Here is a 20806-nt window from a genome sequence, read left to right as displayed (position 1 = left end):
GAGAAAGCACATCTCGTGCCAGGTAGGTGCAATTTATTGTGACAGATGGATTCCTTTTTAATTAGAGGCAAAGTTACTAAGGGACATTTTAAAAGTTATTAGTAAATCACTATAGTGCCAGCTGCTTTAACATTTTGGTTTACACTGCAATTACAATTAACAAATGACATATTGTCCAACTGTATTATTAAGACACCTATTTAATGGGATGATCTTGTAATTGCTGTTGTGTTTCACTCCTCCTAAGCACAGCAAATAGTCCTTCTGTTCTTCCAACCAGTTAATCACACGTCTCTGGTTTGTATACATTATGTGAAACATCACCTGCAGAAGTAACCAGAGGATTTGGCTCACCAAAACCACATTAGTGAGAGGTTTTTCTGGTCTGTTTACCTGAGAGTTACACCTTTGACAGACATCTTTCTTACAGATGCTTAAATCTTCCTTTGGTTCACTAGCATGTTCTAGGATTTAAGGGGGGAAATAATAGGCAAGAGGTGGAGAAACAGGGTGGGGCAGGTGTTTTGAGTTTTGAAGTGTTGGAGGTGGTGTTTGTATATTGCTGACAGCTGAAGGGTAAGCATCTCCCACCCCCTCTCACACACAATAAGCAAACCCTTTCCAGGTTCTACTAATCTGCACGATGATGAGGACAAGTATCACACAGAAAGCTGCTCAGAAGCAGAGCAGGAATTGCGACGTGTGACCCAACTGTGCGTTTTAGTAAACCCCTTTGTAGCAAATTTCTGTCTTCCTGGATGCTGTCAGTCGTTCTTGTGCAGGGCACCTGGATAAGTGTGACGAGTGTCACTTCTCCTCCATGGACCTGACCTCATCACCTCCTTCAATCCCCGTGCTCTCACTCTTCATCCTTGTCCCGCGGGATAACAAATACAGAACGAACGCCCCAGCCTGACGTGAAAGCTGAAACGCCACCTAGAAAAACTGAGTAAACTATAAAGAAAGAAAAATGGGATTTTAAAATCCTGCTTTAAAGACAATCCGTGCAGGGCGCGGCGGGAGCCGCCCCCGCCGTTCCGTACAGCGCCATGGCGGCCCCCATGGAGCCGCGGCCACAGACCCGCCCCCTGCCGCCCTCCCGGCGCACTCCTGTCCGTACAACAAGATGGCGGCCGCCTCTCGCCGACCCCTTCCCGAAGCCAGAAGGCGGCGCCGCGGCCGTAAAGCAGAGCCCGTTTCCCGATCTCCAGCTGTCGCAAACCGGTGAATGGCTGTGGAGAGGGGCCGGGGGGGTGGGGGACGCGGGCCCGCGCTGGTGGCACGGGGGGGCGGCGGCGCTAGCGGCGGCTCCTGCGCGTCCTGCTGCCCCGGGAAAGCGCTGCCTGCCGGCGGCCGAAGGCCAAGATGGATCCCAACAGGATCATCCAGGCGCTGAAGGGCACCATAGACCCCAAGCTGCGCGTCGCCGCCGAGAACGAGCTCAACCAGGTGAGGGGGGACCCGCGGGCGGCCCGCCCCACGCGCGGCACGGGGGCGTCCGGCCCCGCCGCCAGGGGCGGGGGGCGAGCGGTGCTCGGCGCCGGGACCGCCCGCCCGCCCTCAGCGGGGCCGGGAATGGGGCCGAGAACGGGACCGGGCGGGTCGCTGCCCCCGCTCGGCGGTGCCCGCGGTGCCGGGACTCCGGGCGCTCCCGAGTGCGGCAGCCCGGCGCTCGGCGTGGCCGGGGCGCTGCCGCTCGGCGCTGGAGGGATGACATTGCTGTGGCCCTGGCGCTCACGGGACGGGCGGCAGTGACGCTCGGGGGTGCGTTCTGTCCCGTCCGGCCGCACGGCGAGGGGAGCTTGGAGCAAGGAGCCTTAGGTTTCGTGGGCAGTGATGTCCTGGCATTCTGCAGTTATTCACAGAGTTACGGAATATGCAGAGTTGGAAGGGAGCCGTCAGGATCATCGAGTCCAACTCCTGGCCCTGCTCCCAGCACCGTCCCCAGCAATCCCACCATGAGCCTGGGAGTGTTGTCCAAACACTTCTTGAACTTTGTCAGGCTTGGTGCTGTGATCACTTCCCCGAGGAGCCTGTTCCAGTGCCCAACACCCTCTGGGGAATAAAAACCTTTTCCTAGAGCAGCAGCAGTATGCACTGAATGAAACTGTGACCCCAGCCTTTGAACCTTTGAGAAAAGAGAAAGTTCCCTTGCACAGCATTAATGAAACTTTAATTTCTATGCTTTGATGGAATATTTGATCAATTCTCGTCGAGGACTTGGGATTTTTTGGATGTGTTGGTGTGTTAACAAAATAGTCAGTGAGAATTGGTTGTCAGGAATTATGCTATTCAGGATTGCTCCTCCAGCTTAGTTTTATATTTAGGCAACTTAAAACTCCTTCTGAATTAGATATAGCTAATCCTTGCTTTAGCCGTTAGTAAATTCCTTTAGTAAATCAGTGGATTAAGTGCTGGGCATTGGAAATGCTCTTGTGAATATTTAGATAAGGATGCAAGGCTTTTTTCCTCTTTTTGGCATAGTTACCTTATAACTGTATCAGTATCTGTTTTTATCCCTGCTGTCAAGGGCTGAGAGGGAAATGACAAGTATTTGTAAGCAGCCTGTTGCACAGCAGTCTAAACAACAACACAAACTGCTGCTGCTACAGTGTTCTGTTCAGAGCAAAGAGGCAGCTCCTGCGTCCTGCTCCTAACGCTGTCATCACCAGTAAGTACTGGGAAGCTCAGGAACAGTCTTGAAAGCATTTTAAGACTGAAAGCTGTAAAGTCTTCTAGGTTTAAGTGGTGGATAGTGCAGTTCTCATGAAAGGCACAGGTTTTAGATTCGAGAGTGCAACAGACCTACTGAGAACAGGTTGAGATGCAGAATTTTCTTTTGAAATACTTGATGCATTTTCTTTTTTCTAACTGTTATGAAGAATGAATCCTGGAATCGAGACATACCTATTTTTGTGCAGGCTTCCTGTTACTAGGTGAAGCATGATGTATGTGACATAATGTGCTGGGTTTGACATGACTCTGGATGAGAGGAACAAAAGTGCTCCTGAGCAACGTTGCTCAAGTGGGACTTTGACATCTTGAAGCTTTTTAGTGCTTTTGAAGCAAGGCTTCAAAGCAACGTGTCAGACTCCCCTCCCCTGTATCTGATGGCAGTGCTGACATGTCCCTGTGTTCCTGCAAGAGCTGCAATCCAGGTGCTGCTCTAGCAAAGGGACCAACCCACCAACCAAACACAAAATTCTCTGTCAATAAGTGGTGATGGAGCCCTTGGCTGAACAGCGCAGGAGTCCCCTTTGTTCTGTGTCACAGTTACAGCGATGCTGCTCTTGAGACAGCGTCAGGGGTGCTCAGGTAAAGCTTGCCCGTGTGAGCTCATCTGCAGTGTACACTGGCATTCAGCTTTGAGCCCAGGAGCTCCCCAGACCCTGCCAATCCTGCCAGGGCACCAGGACAGAGCCTGCCTGTAGGCACCCCAGTGCTGTACCAGTGCAGAGTCCTTCAGAGCAATATCCTCATAGTCCTGACTCCAGTTTGCCTGCAGTGTAGAGCATGGGGGATAGAGTTTGCATGAATGAAAGCTTTTCTATGTGTAAGAAGTCCCAGTATGTTTGAAAATGCTTCTTTCTCTTCTGTATGTTCCTGCACCTGCATAAAGATAAACCCAAATCAATGAATTTGCTGTCTGCCTCCTGAATTATAACCTAACTGCATTCAGAAATGGAATTGGGATCCCTTTTTTTGTCCTTTTTATACCTCTTAGAAGGCTATTTATGAATTTTCTTTCTCTTCCAACTAGAAACAAGTGTTGGTTTTCAGCCAAAATTAGTTTATGGTCCATTTACATCCATTTGTGCCAATCTTACTTCAGGTTTCTTGATAGCCTCTCTGTCAGATTTGTCAGAGGCTGATCCCCTAGTGCCTGTTTTTCTAGCCTCAGCAGGCTATGTTTCCTTTGCCATATCATAAAACTGAATTTATAAAATCTAGTAACAGGAGCACAGCTCTTCTCTGCACCAATTTCCCTTTGAAGTAATCCTTCTTGTGGAGTCTGGTCATTTGTGTTTGCAGTGTTCCAGAAAGTCTTGTGCTCAAAGCTGCTAATACCTCCTTAAATACTAAATCTACAATTATCTTCTTTGTGTCCAACATCTACATGTTTCTTATCATTCAATATACCAAAGTCCCTTGATCCTTTTATTCTGTTGTTGTTCTTCACTCACAAACCTCCAGTTTTTAGGAGAAGTTCTGTCATCCTTGAGTCCCTGACTTTGGGACTTACTTTGGCCTCTTACCCAACTCCATTTGTGTTGGTGCACTCCTATAGATCATTCAGTTCTTAGTAGGATTTTTCTGATCTTTCTCCTTGCTTGATGCTACTTTGAAATCATTAACAAACTTCACTTCTCTCTGTGGTCTGAACACAACTGTAAGTGTGGGATTTATTTGAAATCTGATTCTTGCTAAACTAGAGCAGTTTCCTGCCAAGTCAGTGTCTATCTCGTGTAATTGCTGCCATTTCCCTTTTAGCCTCTTGGGTTTCTAAGTGTACATGTCTTTCCTTCCCCCTATTTTTCTTTTGCCTCCCTGCCCTGCCTTTTTTTAGTTCAGCTCTGTAATGTAATTAGAGTGCACTTGATGATGATATTTATCACTCACACTGTACTTAGTAGAATGCTTAGGTATCATACCAAGAAATAGACTGAGTTTCTGTGCATCATTTGTCAGTATCTGTTCCAGGCTATTACTCCTGTTACATCTGTCTCATGGATTTCAAGGACTTTTGCTGGGTTCATTTATTTATTTATATTATAAATAAATACTGCTTTCATGTGCCAGTTCTTGGAGTGCTGTGAAATATACTTTACTGAACATACAGAGTCATTCTAATTCCAGTTCAGATAGGATTCCCATACAGGTTTCATACATTAATCTGCAGTGGCCCAACATGCTGTAACACATTCCTTTGGCCTGTAGCAAAGGAGAGAACAAGAACTCAATTGCAGAGATACAGTTGGGCTTTTTAAATATTGAGTAGGAGTTACATAATTTGGCTTTGACAGCAACTGAGTAGCAGTGCTGGAAGAAGTGTGAAAAGATTACCCAAAAGCAGAAGAATCCAGAATAAAGTCTGGCTTCCTTCCAAATCTTTCCACATCTTTGTTGAGCTGGCTGCTATAGTAGACAGGGATCTTAAGGCCACTCTGTAAGTGCCAGTGAACACTTCATGATACCTAGAGGGAAAAATCTGAGACCAATTTGATGAGGAAGTTGACTTGGATAATTAAAAGTTTTGTGGAAAGTGAAGTTTCTTTGATATTGGATGAATTTGGCAGCAGAACCCATACAGGAAAGAAATTCAGGTGGGTTCTTACACCAGCTTATTTTCCCTCTCTGTGAAAACAGTGTTTTCCCCACCCTACATAGTATCTTTGCATATAGGTAGGGAAAGAAAAAAGTATCTTTTGAAGTTCTGGTTTGTTTTAACAACTGTCTCTGACTGACAGTGTAAAAAAACAAGAGTGAAATGCTGTTAACAACTGCAGAAATAATCTTGAGTTTGCCAGTGGAATTTTTAAGTATTCATTTTCAATACACAGAAAGAGAAAATAAGACTTGGTAAATCAGGTAGCTGAGCATTTGGATCAGATGTATTTAAGCCTTGAAATTATCTTTGTAAAAAGTTCATTTCTCATTAATTCAAGGTACAAATTTCTTCTATGTGTTTGTTTTTGCAAACAGAGATGCAGTGCCTTGCTTTTTCAGTGATTTTTATGTGCCATACTTGTATTGAGAGGTATAAAAATGATGTTTACTACTGGTGGAGAAGGATGATCTGAGCTTGCAGAATGTGAAGGAACGCTTCCAGATTTCCCATATTCATTGTGCTAGAGTGTCCTGATGTTTTGCAGGGGAAGCAGCACCTTTCAGTGCCATTCTGCACTCAGGCACTGTGGCTGCCATCAGTACAGTGGGAAGGTTACTGGCTCTTGTGGTTCTGGAGCAGTTTTGGTCTTTGAATGTGACAGCAAGCAAGAGACAAGAATAATGCTTCATTAAATGAGTTTGGCAGTGTATGATCTGTGAGAACCTGGGAGCCAAATATGAACATTAGATGTGAGATGTATTTGCTTCAGTAGGATCTATTTGGGGAGATTTTAATGTATTTTTTGCTACTTATCTCTCCTTGTATTCTGGCCCTTTATAAGTGATGGTCTACATCTTGATGTTTTTCAGTGGCCCACCTGAGGCTCATTTGTCTGTCATATGTTCTGTACCTAATCAAATGGAAGAGGAGATAGGCAGAAAAGATGTGTTCTCTGATCTCTTGAAGCCTGGAGCTGTGATGGTGACACAGGGAAGGAACAGAGTGCAAAAAGCTGTGCAGCTGCAGTGCACAGATCCTGAGAGAGTAGACACAGATGGAACAACATGCATGGCTCACATACATCTCTACCATTGTAAATTTACCCAATTATGCCTTCCCAATTGTACCTTTCCTAGTGTAGCTGCTGGCCTTGCACACTGCTGTATCCCATCCTCTTAATCCCAGTGGAAATTAAGTGAGATTCTCTTTTAAGGTAAATGCTCCAATCTGGGATTCATACAAGAGCAGCCTGTGTGTGTTTTACACAGCTTTAAAATAATTGCTCTTTGTAAGTACTCAGTGAAAGTTTGCTTTTCAAAACTTTCACTTTCTCTTTCAAAATAAACATGTGCCCCAGTGGGTCGGCACTTGGACGAGTTGTTTTCCCGGATCCCAGCAGTGTGGGTTCAGGGCAGTGTGATTATTCACCAAGTGCACAAAGCCCCGTGCTGTGTGGTGGGCGTTGTGCTGAAGGTCTATTTCAGCCATCTGGTGCCTCCCTGCGGCTCCTGGGCACCGCTCTTCAAAATCAGCAGATAGTTTTGTGTTCCTCCTGTGGCACTGACAATAGTCCTGCTCTCCTTTTGTTCAGGTGCAGCTGCAGTGATATAAAGAACTGTCTTGTTGGAAGATCTCTTCCACGTCCATTTCCATGTCCCAATGTACACCTGACAATTGCTCTGCACTTGCTCCTGTGATAGATCCAGCATTGTTTGCTGATGTCCGGAGCAACGCAGGGAAGGGACACATCCCAAGATCACAATTAGCATGACAACTAAACAGACGAGAATGTGCTGGTATAGGAAAAATGTTGCTGCATGCAGCTTTTTAAAAAGTCCTCTGTTCTAAAAACTGCAAGCAGCATGTAGTTTTCCTGACCCGGGTTTGTTGCTGCGCAAATGAGCAGGATGTAATTTGGGCTTCACAAATACAACAGAATCGTGTGTCTTGTTTCTAACGTGGGCTCACAGTCTCTGTTGATCTCTACAGTCTTCTTGTTTCCGATAACGAGTAGTAAACAGAGCTATGTAAAAATGTAAATTCCGGGCGTGACAATAGCAGGGAACAGAAGGATTTAATGGGCCCGGCGATCTCTGTAGGGGTGGCGGTGTGTGCCGTGTAAAGATGCGCACGTAGCGCCGTGCTGCTGGGGATGGGACCCCTCGGGGACACTGTCCCTCCGCCTGCGGCACAGGGCTTTGTCACTCCGGGTGCTTGCTGAGCCCGTCTGGCACGGAGGCAAATGACCATATTTGTGTGGATCCTGGCAAAACTTCAGGGAGAGCAGTTGTGCACCGGCACAAGTAGTACTCATAAAGCTTCCTGGACTAGCAGTGGTTTTAATGGAGATTCAGTAAAAACTGTTAGGAGAGGGAAAGGGGAATAATATTGTTAGCACTGTGTCCAGCCTAAATGTGGTACTGGTGGGATTGCAGCAGGAAACCACCACCAACAAAACACCCCCCACAAAGCTGCATTTTTAATTGGTGTGTTGATAGTAGTAAAGGCTTTGTAGATTGGGTCTGAGAGCAGTGTACAGGCACTGTTAAGAACAAAAAGGATGGTTAGAGTTCATGCATGGTTTTGGGTTTCTGTGCTGCTGTGATTTTTCGTGCTTTCCTTATCCATGTGCAACTTGGGTGTGGAGTGCTGGGAGATGCTGCAGTTGACTGTGGCCCTGTCAGAACACACCAATGTTGTCCAGTAGTGACTGAGGGGCAATCTTTGTACTCCAGGCTACTGGATTAAAAGGTGATCTTTGGAATCCAGTATGCTTCAACGAGTTCAACGTGTCTGTAGATAAATGGAGTTCCTGTGCTGGATCTTACAGCTTTTACTTTATTTGGAACGTTTCTTAGGGATAATTAAAGTTTATAGAGAAGGAAATTGCAGGAAAGTATGCTTTTGATTTGCCACTACTGCTTTTATCTCACATCTCAGATTATTCTATAAACATCAAGTGAGTCTCTGAGTTAGAATTACACTATCATGATAGTGAATAAAATGAGGGCCAGAAAGTTAAGTGATTTGGTGAAATTATTGAATGATAGTGTCGTGATGCAGCTGGGACACTTAGGCATCATGAAAGCAGTGTAATTTCACCTTGTTATGGATATGGTAGATCAAAGAGCTGGGGACATGAAGGGCAGAAAGTATCTTTTATTTCACAGCTTTTGAATTAGGCAGAGTTCTGTAGGAGGATGTTCAATACTTGTCCTTTAAGCACGACTCTGGGAGCAACCATAGCACTGCCAGGCATAATCTAGTGGGAAGACTATACTAAACACTATAAAAGGTGAAATACAGAAAGCTGCTGCCATCTAGCCCCAAGAAACCTCTCTTTGAACATAAAACACATGGATCCAAGGGATGAAAGATCTGACCTACCAGCACTGATCTGCCAAGGCTTAGTAGTAACTGCACCACGCTGAGTCAGCGATTCCTCGCTGGAGGAGCCCTGGTGGATGGCAGCAGGATAAAGCTATCAGGTTGTCACATCTTTTAAATCTGGTGTGCTTTGCTCAGAAGTTCACTGAGCATTGTTTTCTCTTTGAAATTCTTCAGCTGCATGGCTGATGTAGCGTTTGAAAAGTTCCCATGAAGGCTGTGGGTTTTGAAGTGTTATCTGCCTACACTTGATTTTAATTGAAAATGTTTGTCCCACTGTTTCCCCAGTTTTTATTGAGATGCACTATACATCTAGTTTGCTAAGAGATAATTGTATATGGCTAATGCAGATGCTGTTTACACTTGAGAACAATTCTAAATGATTTTTTTAAATCTCTTCGCTATTGCTGTTCTGCCACACACTATTTTGCTAATAAATGACACTTATTGGTGGAGCTTGTCAATGTCTGTGTGACTTATGGAGCTAAGCTGAGTAATTCAAATACAGATATCTAGTGCTTTTCACTATGTATTCTTAGAATTGTTTAAATATTCTTTATCACTAATCTGTAACTGACAAATAACCTTTTCACATTACTTTTTCTGCCCATGTGCAATTACATGCTTTGCTTTTAAAAGGAATTATTTGGATTTCTGCAGGTCTGGGTAAATTCAAGTCCTAAAACCTTTCATCCATCATGAGGAGGATGCAAAAGCAGTGCAAAATCCTTAGTCTATATTCATCATTCAGCATTTGCTAATGCAGTCTGCTTTAAACATAGTGACTTACTAATGTGTTGTCTGTGTGTTTCAGTCCTATAAGATCATCAACTTTGCTCCAAGTCTGCTGCAAATCATTGTGTCCGACCAGGTTGAATTTCCAGTGCGTCAAGCAGGTGAGATGAAATCTCTTGTTCCATTTTATTTCAGTCACTCTGCTCCTTGAACAGACTCTTGAACTGTTGCAATGTAAGTTCAGGTTTGCTCTGGGGAGGAAATGAAAAGGATCTGTCTTTGGTGTTTCTTTTCATCACATGAAATCATGGGTATAGGATAGAGTCCTACTTTGGCTTTCCCTGTGTGTATAGTGATCCCTGCTGGCTTGCTGTGATACTGATAGGAGCAAAGCATGATTTCTGCTCAAAACTGAGAACCCTTAGGTATTATTTCTCCTGCTGGTGCAGAAGTAATGATGCCAAGATAAGTGTGAATTTAAAAATAGAAAAGGGTATCACATTTGAGTGCATGTTTCTCTATTTGAATCTCTTTTCTCTGGAAAAGTGAAAATTTCTGTAAAAGGGAAATCACTCCATAATTCCCAGATCAAGGATAGCCACATACATTTAGTCAGTATCTTGGTGGCTTAAATAAGTAGATATGAAGGAAGGTCAGATCACTGATAGGTTGCACAGTTACACTCTGAGCATGTCTGGAAGGGTTGCTCAGCTGTGTGTGTGAGTTCAGGTATAGTGGTGCAGTTAACTTTAGTGTGTGCATTTGTGGAAGATCAGATTCTAAATTCTCATAATCCATTTTAACTACTCCTGTGTGATATGTTTGTCATATACAGAGACTGTTCAGGCCTTTCAGTAAATTAATTAATACTGTTTCATTCACAGCTTTGTTTTTATCCTGTGGAACAGCATTTCCCATAGAAGCACTGTTGGGGTTTTTTTTGTGCAGATCCCATTAATCCCCTGAGTGCTTTGGAGCGTGCTGACATATTCTGTTTGTCATGCTGGCCTTTATTTTTTCAAAGATAATCCAACTTTGAATGGTGTTGTTAGTCCATTCTGTGATAAAGTTTGAGGCTTAATCTAAACTCCATAAGGTCATTTTTATAAATTAATCTCTCATTTCAATGCCATTCAGGGAAAAAACCAACTATGTAGAATGTAATTTTTTTTTAATTCAGAAGAGAGGTGTAAAATGGAGATGCACATTTAAGTCATATTTGCAAGCCAACAGATTTCCCTGGGAACTTTTTAAAAGCCAAAAATTTGTATAACAACAAGATCTATGGACAAAATGGATTAAAGTCTTGGGCTGGTCTTTCAGGACCTGTTTCTTGTCTGACTAGTCTGGCATGTCACAGACAAAGAGCTTTTTTCCTCTTGCTCCTATAAAATATTTTACAGACTACATGTTTTCATGCTTTGCAATTTCTTATCACTAAAAGAAATGATTGTACCCAAGGATATCTTATTTCTACTTTAAAACTCTAGCTAGTAATCAACCAAAACAGTGTCCAGGCATAAGAGTTTATTATGAACATTCCTTTAATGCCTCATACCATATTTCTTATGTTTCCTGAAGAATGCCTTCAGGCATTTTAGTACTGATGCATTAATGCTGCTTTATTTTCTTTTGAAGATTAACTTTATTTTTCTTGTTTTTTTTCATGTGAGACAGAAGGGAACAATTCAGAGGTATTATGGGAAATCCTAATAGTGAAATAAAGCTTAGGGAATTCACAACAAACATTTCTGTCTGAATAGAAGGTAGGCCATGTGCCAGTTTCATACTGGGCATTTCCCCAAGCAGTGTCCCATCTGTGTGTGCAGTGATTTGTTTACACGAGCCTTCCAAAACTTCACTTACTGAGCTTGAGTCCTTGTTTTAGGAGTGAGTGAAAGCACACATAAGTAAATTTTTGTTGGCTTGTTTAGAATGATGGGATATTATTTTCTTATGGAAGACTGCTGTAGTAAAAATGTACCTTGATAGATGCTGATGGAAGTATTATCCTGCTCTGTTCTGATCAGGTGCTATCCTGCTCTGTTCTGATCAGGTGCTTGAGCCTGATCTTGTGTGAAATCATAAGAAAGATGTTTTTCTGATTGAGCTGTGCTCAGTGCCCATAATTGTTAAGAATTCAGGTGGTGGTTTTCAGTTACCTTTTTAACTCTTTGTTCTACTTTTAGCCATTCTGCATGTTGAGCACTGGACAATGTGTAGAATTAAATTACTCTTTTTCTTTAGAATTTAACTATGCTTTCCCTGCTGTCTGTCCTTAGCTGCCATTTACCTGAAGAACATGGTGACCCAGTACTGGCCAGACCGTGAGCCACCCCCTGGGGAAGCTGTTTTCCCGTTTAACATCCATGAGAACGATCGGCAGCAGATTCGGGATAACATTGTGGAGGGAATCATTCGTTCTCCTGACTTAGTGAGGTACCTTACATTGCACCCACATGGTTCTGCTGCTCAGGTTTTCAGACCTGCCCTTTGTATGTCACAGGCATGTTTTATGAAAAATCCTTTCCTTAGGATTTTTTCCCCTGAGAAGCTGAGAGGCCTCAGGAACAAAATGTAAACAATGATTATCTGCTGCTGTGGAATGGAACAGGTGCATCTGTGATTGGCCTCATGTGGTTGTTTCTAATTAATGGCCAGTCACAGTCCAGCTGGCTCAGACTCTCTGTCTGAGCCACAAGCCTTTGTTATTCATTCCTTCCTTTTCTATTCTTAGCCAGCTTTCTGATGAATTCCTCTCTTCTATTCTTTTAGTATAGTTTTAATATCATATATACAATAAAATAGTAAATCAGCCTTCTGAAATATGGAGTCAGCATTCTCATCTCCTTCCCTCATCCTGGGACCCCCCGCGAGCACCACCACAGTTGTTAACATGAGAATCTCTATGTTTTGGAAGATGAGACAAGTACTTTTTTAGCCAAAGTAATAATAATCTGCTTACACTTATTCATGGGTGTTTTTCAGAAAAGTAGTAACCTGGCAGTGGTCCCTGTGGTGTGGTTTATCTTCTAAGGGTGTTGTTCAAAGTGTCTTGTAACACTTGCTGTAGTAACAGCCTGTCTGTTTGGCTGATTCAAGGCAGATAGTGTATACAGGGCTGTCTGCAATATGGAATTAACCATTCAGGGAAATACTGTCCAAGATTCATTTTTTCTAGTAGCCCTTTCCTTAATTACTTTATCAATTTTTATCTGTAACCTCAGTATTTAACTATGTATTAGAGTTCTTGGTTTTAAGGTATTAAAAGAATGAAAAATTGTGGTTCTGCTTTTGCTGGAAGAATAGTTAAGAATCTCAAACATAATACAGTTATGATTTTTCACCCCTTTAATTAAAGTGAGGCTGATAGGATGGGAACTGATATTTTCTACAGGCTTTGTTTTTTCATTACTTAGCAGAACTAAAAGTATTTTTCCACAGGTTCTAGTTCAGTGCTGCTCAGCTTTTTTAGTCACACCTCAGTTTAGTCAATCAACAGTTCTGCTTTGCTTCCCCATTGTGAGTGGCATCTAAAAATGTGTGGCAGGAGAGAAACAGTAAGATGATGTTTAACTAATTGGCTCTGCCATATGCTTTGGAGGTTGAGAAAGTGCTGTTCTAGAAGGTCCCAGGAAAATTATAATTTCTTGAGGAGCCTGTGGCTTGGATCATAACACAGGCTATTATTCTTTAATGAAAACCTACAAATTTGTGCTTTTGTGGTTGCTTTCAGCTTGATAAGCAAGTATAAACATTCATTGTCAAAGCACAAAGCTGGCTGATTCCATGGGCAAGTAATTCTTTTAAAATACTGCTTGATGCATGTGAAGAGGGAGGGAGAAGAGTAGCTAAAATATTCTGAAATTAGTTTATTCTTTTACGTTAAATCCAGTCGGATTTTTTTCTTGCCTTTCCTCTGCTACTTCCAGAGCTCTTTTTTCTTGCTTTTCCTCTGGTACTCCCAGAACTCTTTCAGTGCTGTCAAATTATATTTGATGCTTATGATACAATATAGGTATTGTAGCCAATAAACCCAAATTTGGGATTTATCCTTTAATTTAAACACTATGCCATGACCTTATTCACTTAGATTTTTTTTTCTCTCCCTGCACTAGAGCCCAGCTGACAATGTGCCTCCGTGCTATCATTAAACATGACTTCCCTGGCCACTGGACAGCTGTGGTAGACAAGATAGGATACTACCTGCAGTCTCCAAACAGTGGCAGCTGGCTTGGGAGCCTCCTGTGCCTCTATCAGCTGGTGAAGACTTATGAGTAAGTTGATGTCCATCAGTAGATGAGGAATTGGTAATTTCAGTCTAAGTTGATTGCTGAAAATTACATTCTTAAGAGCACTGGCAGTTCTACAAGAGATTTCAGACAGAAAATGGGAATTAATAATTATCATATGCTTCCTTTCCTGCAAATAAATGAAAAACATTCATCATCTTTGTATCATTAGTGAATTGAAAGCAGAGGTGCCAGCAATAATCTGTATGAATTTACTGCAAATTTTTTTCTTCAGATTTTATACTTTCGATCTGGCTGTAAAAAAATATCTTCGGGATTATAACTTTCTCTGTTTGAAGGTACCCCAAATTCTGAATGTATAAATGCAAATTATTTTCTGCTTTTATGTCATGAATACAGTGCTGTCATTGTCACATACTGCTATTGCATATTGTTACCTGTAGCATCTTCCTGGCAAGAAGTCTAAATCCACACAGCATAAATTAGGAGCACTATAGTAGGGCTTATCACTTTTTTTTTAAATTGCCTATTGTTAGAAACATATGTATAAACCACACAAAAGGAATGTAAATGGAGAAAGAGAATGTTTTCCAAAACAAGGAATTGTCTTTCCCTTTCAATGGCTGTTCACTCCCATTTGTTCAGCACCCAACTTGGGTTTAGCATTGGTATGAACAGCAGAGAAATTCAAATCCCTGCTCCTGTGAGGTGACAGTTCAGTAGTAAAGAACAGCAGTTCTTCCTCTCAGTAACTGCCTTTGTGTAAGGCAATGTTTATTGTTTTCCATTTTTTTATTTATAGGTATTTTTAGTGAATTTACACAAAGGGTTCAGATAGGGGTTAGAGAAGGAGAGAGTGATTGAGTCAGTGCTGGATATTCTTTTTTTTGTTATTTTTTAGGGCACCAAAATTAAACTGTTGGTGGGGAATAGGCATTAGAATTGCCAGTGTGTAGATCTGGACCAACATTTTTGTTTCCATTGCAGGTACAAAAAGGCAGAGGAACGAGATCCCCTCATAGCAGCCATGCAAATATTTTTGCCTCGGATTCAGCAGCAGATGATCCAGCTTCTGCCTGATAACTCCCATTACTCTGTGCTGCTTCAGAAACAAATCTTAAAAATCTTCTATGCTCTTGTTCAGGTTGGCATCTGTGTAGAGGAAAAACAAACTTCTACTTTGCTAGGCACAATGACCTCCTTCACTACTTTCAGAGGTGTGATAGAATAAGAATACCCTTTTGGATGGGAAAAGTCATGTACAGTAAACAGCTGTTATAGAAATAGGATATTTATAGATTTTTCTACCTTGAAGCTGGTCACATCTTCACCCAGATTAAATTTTTTATGAATGCAGGTGCTTCTGCACATTGTATCTGTAAGCTCACTAGAGAAGTGTTCGTATTTTTATAAAGTTGCAAATAGCCTGCTACAAACTAGGTATCTAGACCATATGGTTGGTCTCTGAAAGTCAGTAATGAATATTGTAGTGTAATTGTCAAATGTTGCACTTCACTAGGAGGCATTTCTCATTACCTGCTGAAAATCTGGCAGATACTAGGTTTTAAGGCACATGCACTTCAGAGAGATGAGTTTGGATTTTACTGAGATGAGTTTTGTGAAGGAGTACTTACAATCAGAAACCAAACCAAATCCTTCATAAGGAACAGCCTGAAAATCCTTAGGGTGTGTTGAAAAGCTAAAATAGTTTGTTACTAAATTGATGGAGAATTTAAAAAATACCAAGATTCTATTTTTCTTTTTAATAACTGAATATTGTTACTTTTCTTTGGATTTTGTAGAGAAGTGAGGTTTATGGGATAGTAGCTGGGTAGTAGTAGTGAATCACAGAATGACCAGGTTGGAAGAGATTTTCAAGATCATCAAGTCCAGCCCATGCCCCAGCACCTCAACTAAACCATGGCACCCAGTGCCACATCCAGGCTTTTCTTAAACACATCCAGGGGTGGTGACTCCACCACCTCCCCAGCCAGACTATTCCAGTACTTTATCACTCTTTCCATAAAAAACTTCTTCCTAATATCCAACCTATATTCCCCTTGGTGCAGCTTAAGGCTGTGTCCTCTGGTTCTGTACAGCGAGTACATTTTGCTTGCTAAAATGCTGTTAGTTTGCCAAAGCCCTGTGATACTGATACTGCTGTAATCCTAAAAAGTACCTGGGCTGTTGTGAAGAAGAAAAACAAAGACAGTTGGCAAGTTCTTAGACTGAGGAACTTTCCTCAAATTATGTCTGCTCAGAAATTCCTTTTCAAATTGTACCAAGAGAAATGCAATTAGAGTAGTGTTGATATGTAACCTAATTGGTTTTAACTTTACTTAAAACCTCATCTTCCTTAGAATGTAACTGCTGCAGAAAGATTTGCCTTTTGCAGGGAAATATAGTATTTCATAGCTGTGTTTTTTCCCTTATTGCAGTATGCATTGCCCCTCCAGCTGGTGAATAACCAGACTATGACTCAGTGGATGGAGATCTTCCGGACCATCATTGATAGAAATGTACCACTGGTGAGTTCTAGCTTTGTAAAAACCTCTGAAACTTGTGTGTTGGCATTTGAGGAACAGTCAGTGGAAAGATTTTTTAAGTGTTCTTTTCTTAAGATTCTTATTCCTTGGATTTTTGAGCCAGAGTCATGTAGTATTCAAGTGTATCTGAGAATTTGCATTTTTTAAATATGCACAATTTTAAAATTCGGGTACAGCCATTGTGCAGGTATTGCACATAGACATTATACTGCCTAATTAAGATAACTGAAAATTCCTGAGTCTCATATAACTGTTCACAGAATCAAAGCTTTAGTCCATGCTGTGTCTTTATATTAGTTTACTTAGCAAGGAATATTTAAAACATAATTGCTTCTCAGCAAATGACATTAACTAATTTAAAATAAATGTATTTGTTTGTAGGAGACTTTGCAAATTGATGAAGATGACAGACCAGAGCTGGTGTGGTGGAAATGCAAGAAGTGGGCATTGCATATTGTAGCTCGTCTCTTTGAAAGGTGACTGATTAGAAACTAAATTTGGTCTGTACCATTACTGGGCATGCAAGTAGAGAAGACAGTTTGAGCAATTTAACAGCTCCTGGTCACTGAAGAGGTTTTCCTGCTCCTGTCCTCTGCCTTGCACTGGCACAACTGCTGGTCTCAGTTCTCAGTGAAATGATTTGACTCCCTTAAGATGGCAAGAAACTTGCCCCACAGGAAAAGTAAATCTATTTAACTACATAATAATTTTAATACACTCAGCTACAAGTGTTTATATTATCAAACATAAAGGCAGGGAAATATTTGAAAAGAAATCCATAAACATGGAAGTTACAGAGCTTGTGACAAAAAGCCATGTTTACTTCAGTATAATACCTTACCTTGGGATAATTTAAGAAAAGGGAAGTGAGGTGTTACATGGGAAAGGATGGCTTAGAAGGAATCTGGTAAATTTTTCCTTTGTTGATGCAAGACCACTCAGGGTCCTGTATGGTTTAGGAAGTACTGTATTTTCCTGACACCATAGACTTCTCACAGTGTAAATATTTGTGTCCTTTTCCTTTTAAAGATATGGAAGTCCTGGAAATGTAACTAAAGAATACTTTGAATTCTCAGACTTCTTTTTAAAAACCTATGCTGTGGGCATACAACAGGTAAGCACAGTTCATTTTTTATGAATTGCATTATTTTGACTGAAGAAATGTATTACTTTTTAACAGTGCTTGTATTGAGGTTCATTTATTGAACAAAAATGATGAGAATCTGGCAGGTTTTCCTTGTAGTGACTGAGAAACTCTTTAGAACTCAGTGACATACAGCTGAGGTATAATAACATAATTTTTCAGCAACTCAAAAAACACTGCAGGAAAACTCTCAGAAAAAGGTGAGTGCTGATAAAATGGTATTATTGTCATGTATAAGTACTCTAGATACAACTGAGAGGAACACTTTTGGTGCAGAGGCCTCATTTCACAGAAGGGTGTATTTTCAGGCCTGTTACACTAATTCAATGATACTGTTTTATTTCAGAAAGATACCAGAAGATTAGATGTCTGGAGAACAGCAATGACCATTATTTTATTCCTGGAAAGCATATTATGTGAAAATATAACCTAAATTCACCATTTGCAAGGAAATTATTTTTTGTTAGGAATGCTAATTATTTGTGTTTAACATGGTGTGTGGAGACAGTTCAGTTCTGATAAAGTTGCTAAACAAAATTACTCTTCATCCAGTCTGACAACAGAATAGTTTATCCATAAGGAGGAGCTAAGGAGGGGAATGGTTGTGGTAAGGCTGTAAATTAAATGAAAAGAGAAATAGCCAAGTATCTTTTCTAAATTCCTTGCAGTGTGTAACTTCTGAGCAGAAAAATGGACTCCCATGGGCAGTTATAATTTGAAATGCTTAAAGTTTTTCTGTTAAGGTATTAAGCTACGTTGCAGAGGGGACAGTTTAGCTTTCAAGATAAATGTACTGGATGATCTGCACATTTCTTCAATTTCTGGCTCTTAAATAGTGATTTATCATTATTCCTTGCAGAAATGGTAAGAATTCTGTTGTGAATATTACATGACTAAGCCTTTGTTACTTATTCATCAGTTGATAAGTGCTGACATTGTGCTAGAGTCTTATAAGATACAGACAGTTCTTGTCCTTGGAGCATTTCATATAAAAGACTTAACATCAAACTCTGTATTCCTAATGAAGGAGCTATATTCAAAATAAAATTTATTATAATGTTCTGAAGAATTACAAAGCAGAATTGTTCTGCTGAAAGCATATGACTCAAATTTTGTTATGCATTGCCCTTGACTTTTATTGTTATTCATGTATATGCCACTTCTTTACACTTACTAATAATTCACCTGCTGTTAGTGCAGATTAGTAGCTTTGTTCTGTGGCTTTTTCTTAGTAGAGGAAATTTTTTTACCAAGGAAGCTTTGTGTGATAGAGTTGGTAATAGCATGCCAGGTGATGGCTATAGTAAGTTAATTGAAGTTAAGGGGTCTGCACCTCTTCTGATTCAGAGCCTAAGGTGAACCTGTTTTTCTTTCCTGGTTTAGTATTTCTATTCTCTTCACTGTTTTTCCAAAGTAATTTGTCTTCTTTAGGGACCTGTCATTAAATATGAATGCAGACACCAGTGAGCAGGTATAGAAGCCCCAGTTTGAAAATCTCACTGTGCCTTTTCCTCACCTATTCCAGGTTTTGCTGAGGCCTCTCTAAACTGTGAGCCTCTCACTACTGAAGTAGATCTTTGGTTTATAATCACAAGTGATCACATGATAGAGCTAATAGTAAAGGTGGACATCTGCATAAATGTTTGCAGGATTAGAACCTTGATATTTCAATTATTTATGATTTTTGGATCAAAGGCATTATAATGATTTCTAATGCTAGAACATCTGCTGTAAAACTACTTTATCTGTTCATGTATATTCACTGAGGAAGTGCACTGCATGTTTATGCATGAGGCAGAATTTTCAGTCTTCATTTAAAAATACCAATTTGTCACTTCTTTAGGTTCTCTTAAGAATCTTAGACCAGTACAGGCAAAAAGACTATGTTGCACCACGTGTTCTTCAGCAAACATTGAATTATCTGAACCAAGGGGTGATTCACTCTATCACATGGAAGCAAATGAAGCCACACATACAGGTCAGTGCTTAAAACCCAGTCATAAACAATGCATGTCATCAGAGGGGTTAAAAAACATCCCCCAGCCCCCCAAGTTTTGTGTTTTTAAAGAAGGTTTCACTAATCATTTTTCAGTTGATCTGGAAAATAAAATAGCATTTCTACACAAATGCGGTTGTGTTTTGCAATATATGACTACCCTTTATTGCAGATAATGTTAACTCAAGCAAAGATTCTGTTCCATAAGTTCTTTATTTGAATTTTTACAGTCTGCTAAAAAGTCATAGTGTACTATGCTTTTATTAGTTACTGGTGTTCAGAAATGTCATAGATTTTTGATTGTAGTGCAAAGATAGTGCACGAAGAGAACATTCATCTAAGAGGAGCTAAACCCTCTTTTAAGGACATGTTTTATAAGTGAACTAAAGAACAAATGAAAAGTGATCTTCCTGGTCTTTTATTTTTTCATATCATAAGATCCCCTGTGTGGTTACTTAATTCCATGACTTTTAAGGGGAAGGACTCTGAAATCCATTCTCATGTTAAGTATTGCATTGGTGAGATCCTTCTGCAGAATGTAGTATTCTGCTGTGTACAGACCAGGTCCTGAAGTGTATTTTGTGCATGGTAATGTAATATTATAAAGATAGATTATATAACTACTGCTGCTCTCTGGGCCTGTTTCAAAAGGAAAGTACCTATAATAATGTGAATTTGTTTCTGGTAGACAAAATAAAAGAGTGCTGCTTAAAGGAATGTAACTCTCCAGAAAAATAAGTCTAATAAATTAGTGCATGGGGGAGGGCAGCTGCACTGGAATTTGATTTTATGTGTACTTACATGTATTTGGCTTTTCTAAAATTAGACCATAACAGAAGAGGTGATATTCTCTCTAATGTGCTACAAAGATGAGGATGAGGAGCTCTGGCAAGAGGATCCATATGAATATATCCGCATGAAATTTGGTAATTTGGCTCTATTTTGTGCTTTCATCATAACTGTACCCTGTAGTTCCAGTGATCAGCATGGCCACTGTAATGTCTCTTTTCACCTGAACAATGGGAAGAACAAAACTTTTTTCTTAAATCTCAGTAATCTGTAGTTAAAACCATGTGGCAGATCAGGTGAGTTTGGGCTATGGGCCTGGTAGCTTTGATCTAAATGATTCTCTCAGAGTTTTTTCCTACTTCACTTGTGCTCAGAGCAGCCCAGACAGCCTGGCTTGCTCCCTTGTTAGTGCCTGTTTCAGAATCCTGGCTTGCAGATGTGCCAGCTGTCTGCAGGTTCCTGCAGCTCTCACTTTGGCCAGAAGAGGCCTGACTTACTCTTTCCCTGCTGAAAATTGTCAGTGCTTTCAGCATTCTTCTGCCACTTATTGCTACTCCATTGTAAGATAATTAGATATATATATTCCTTCAAAAGACACAGTGCAAAATCTTAGGAGTAACACATAGG

General features: G+C 40.8%; 1 protein-coding gene across 2 annotated transcripts in view; it reads left to right on the top strand.

Moving 5' to 3' along the window:
• Window positions 1–1298: 1298 nt before the first annotated feature.
• IPO8 (importin 8) overlaps window positions 1299–20806 on the top strand; it is a 47546-nt gene continuing 28038 nt past the window's right edge. For both annotated transcript variants that reach the window (XM_063154032.1, XM_063154033.1), the window contains exons 1-10: window positions 1299–1449; window positions 9531–9612; window positions 11734–11890; window positions 13570–13728; window positions 14692–14848; window positions 16143–16232; window positions 16632–16726; window positions 17280–17364; window positions 19238–19372; window positions 20217–20316. In XM_063154032.1, the coding sequence (XP_063010102.1) occupies window positions 1366–1449; window positions 9531–9612; window positions 11734–11890; window positions 13570–13728; window positions 14692–14848; window positions 16143–16232; window positions 16632–16726; window positions 17280–17364; window positions 19238–19372; window positions 20217–20316 (1144 nt within the window). In that variant the 5' untranslated portion in view covers window positions 1299–1365. The remainder of the gene's footprint in view (window positions 1450–9530; window positions 9613–11733; window positions 11891–13569; window positions 13729–14691; window positions 14849–16142; window positions 16233–16631; window positions 16727–17279; window positions 17365–19237; window positions 19373–20216; window positions 20317–20806) is intronic.

This window comes from Melospiza melodia, chromosome 4, assembly GCF_035770615.1.
Source record: "Melospiza melodia melodia isolate bMelMel2 chromosome 4, bMelMel2.pri, whole genome shotgun sequence".
Classification (NCBI taxonomy): domain Eukaryota; kingdom Metazoa; phylum Chordata; class Aves; order Passeriformes; family Passerellidae; genus Melospiza; species Melospiza melodia.
This window is presented reverse-complemented; position numbering and strand designations above follow the sequence as displayed.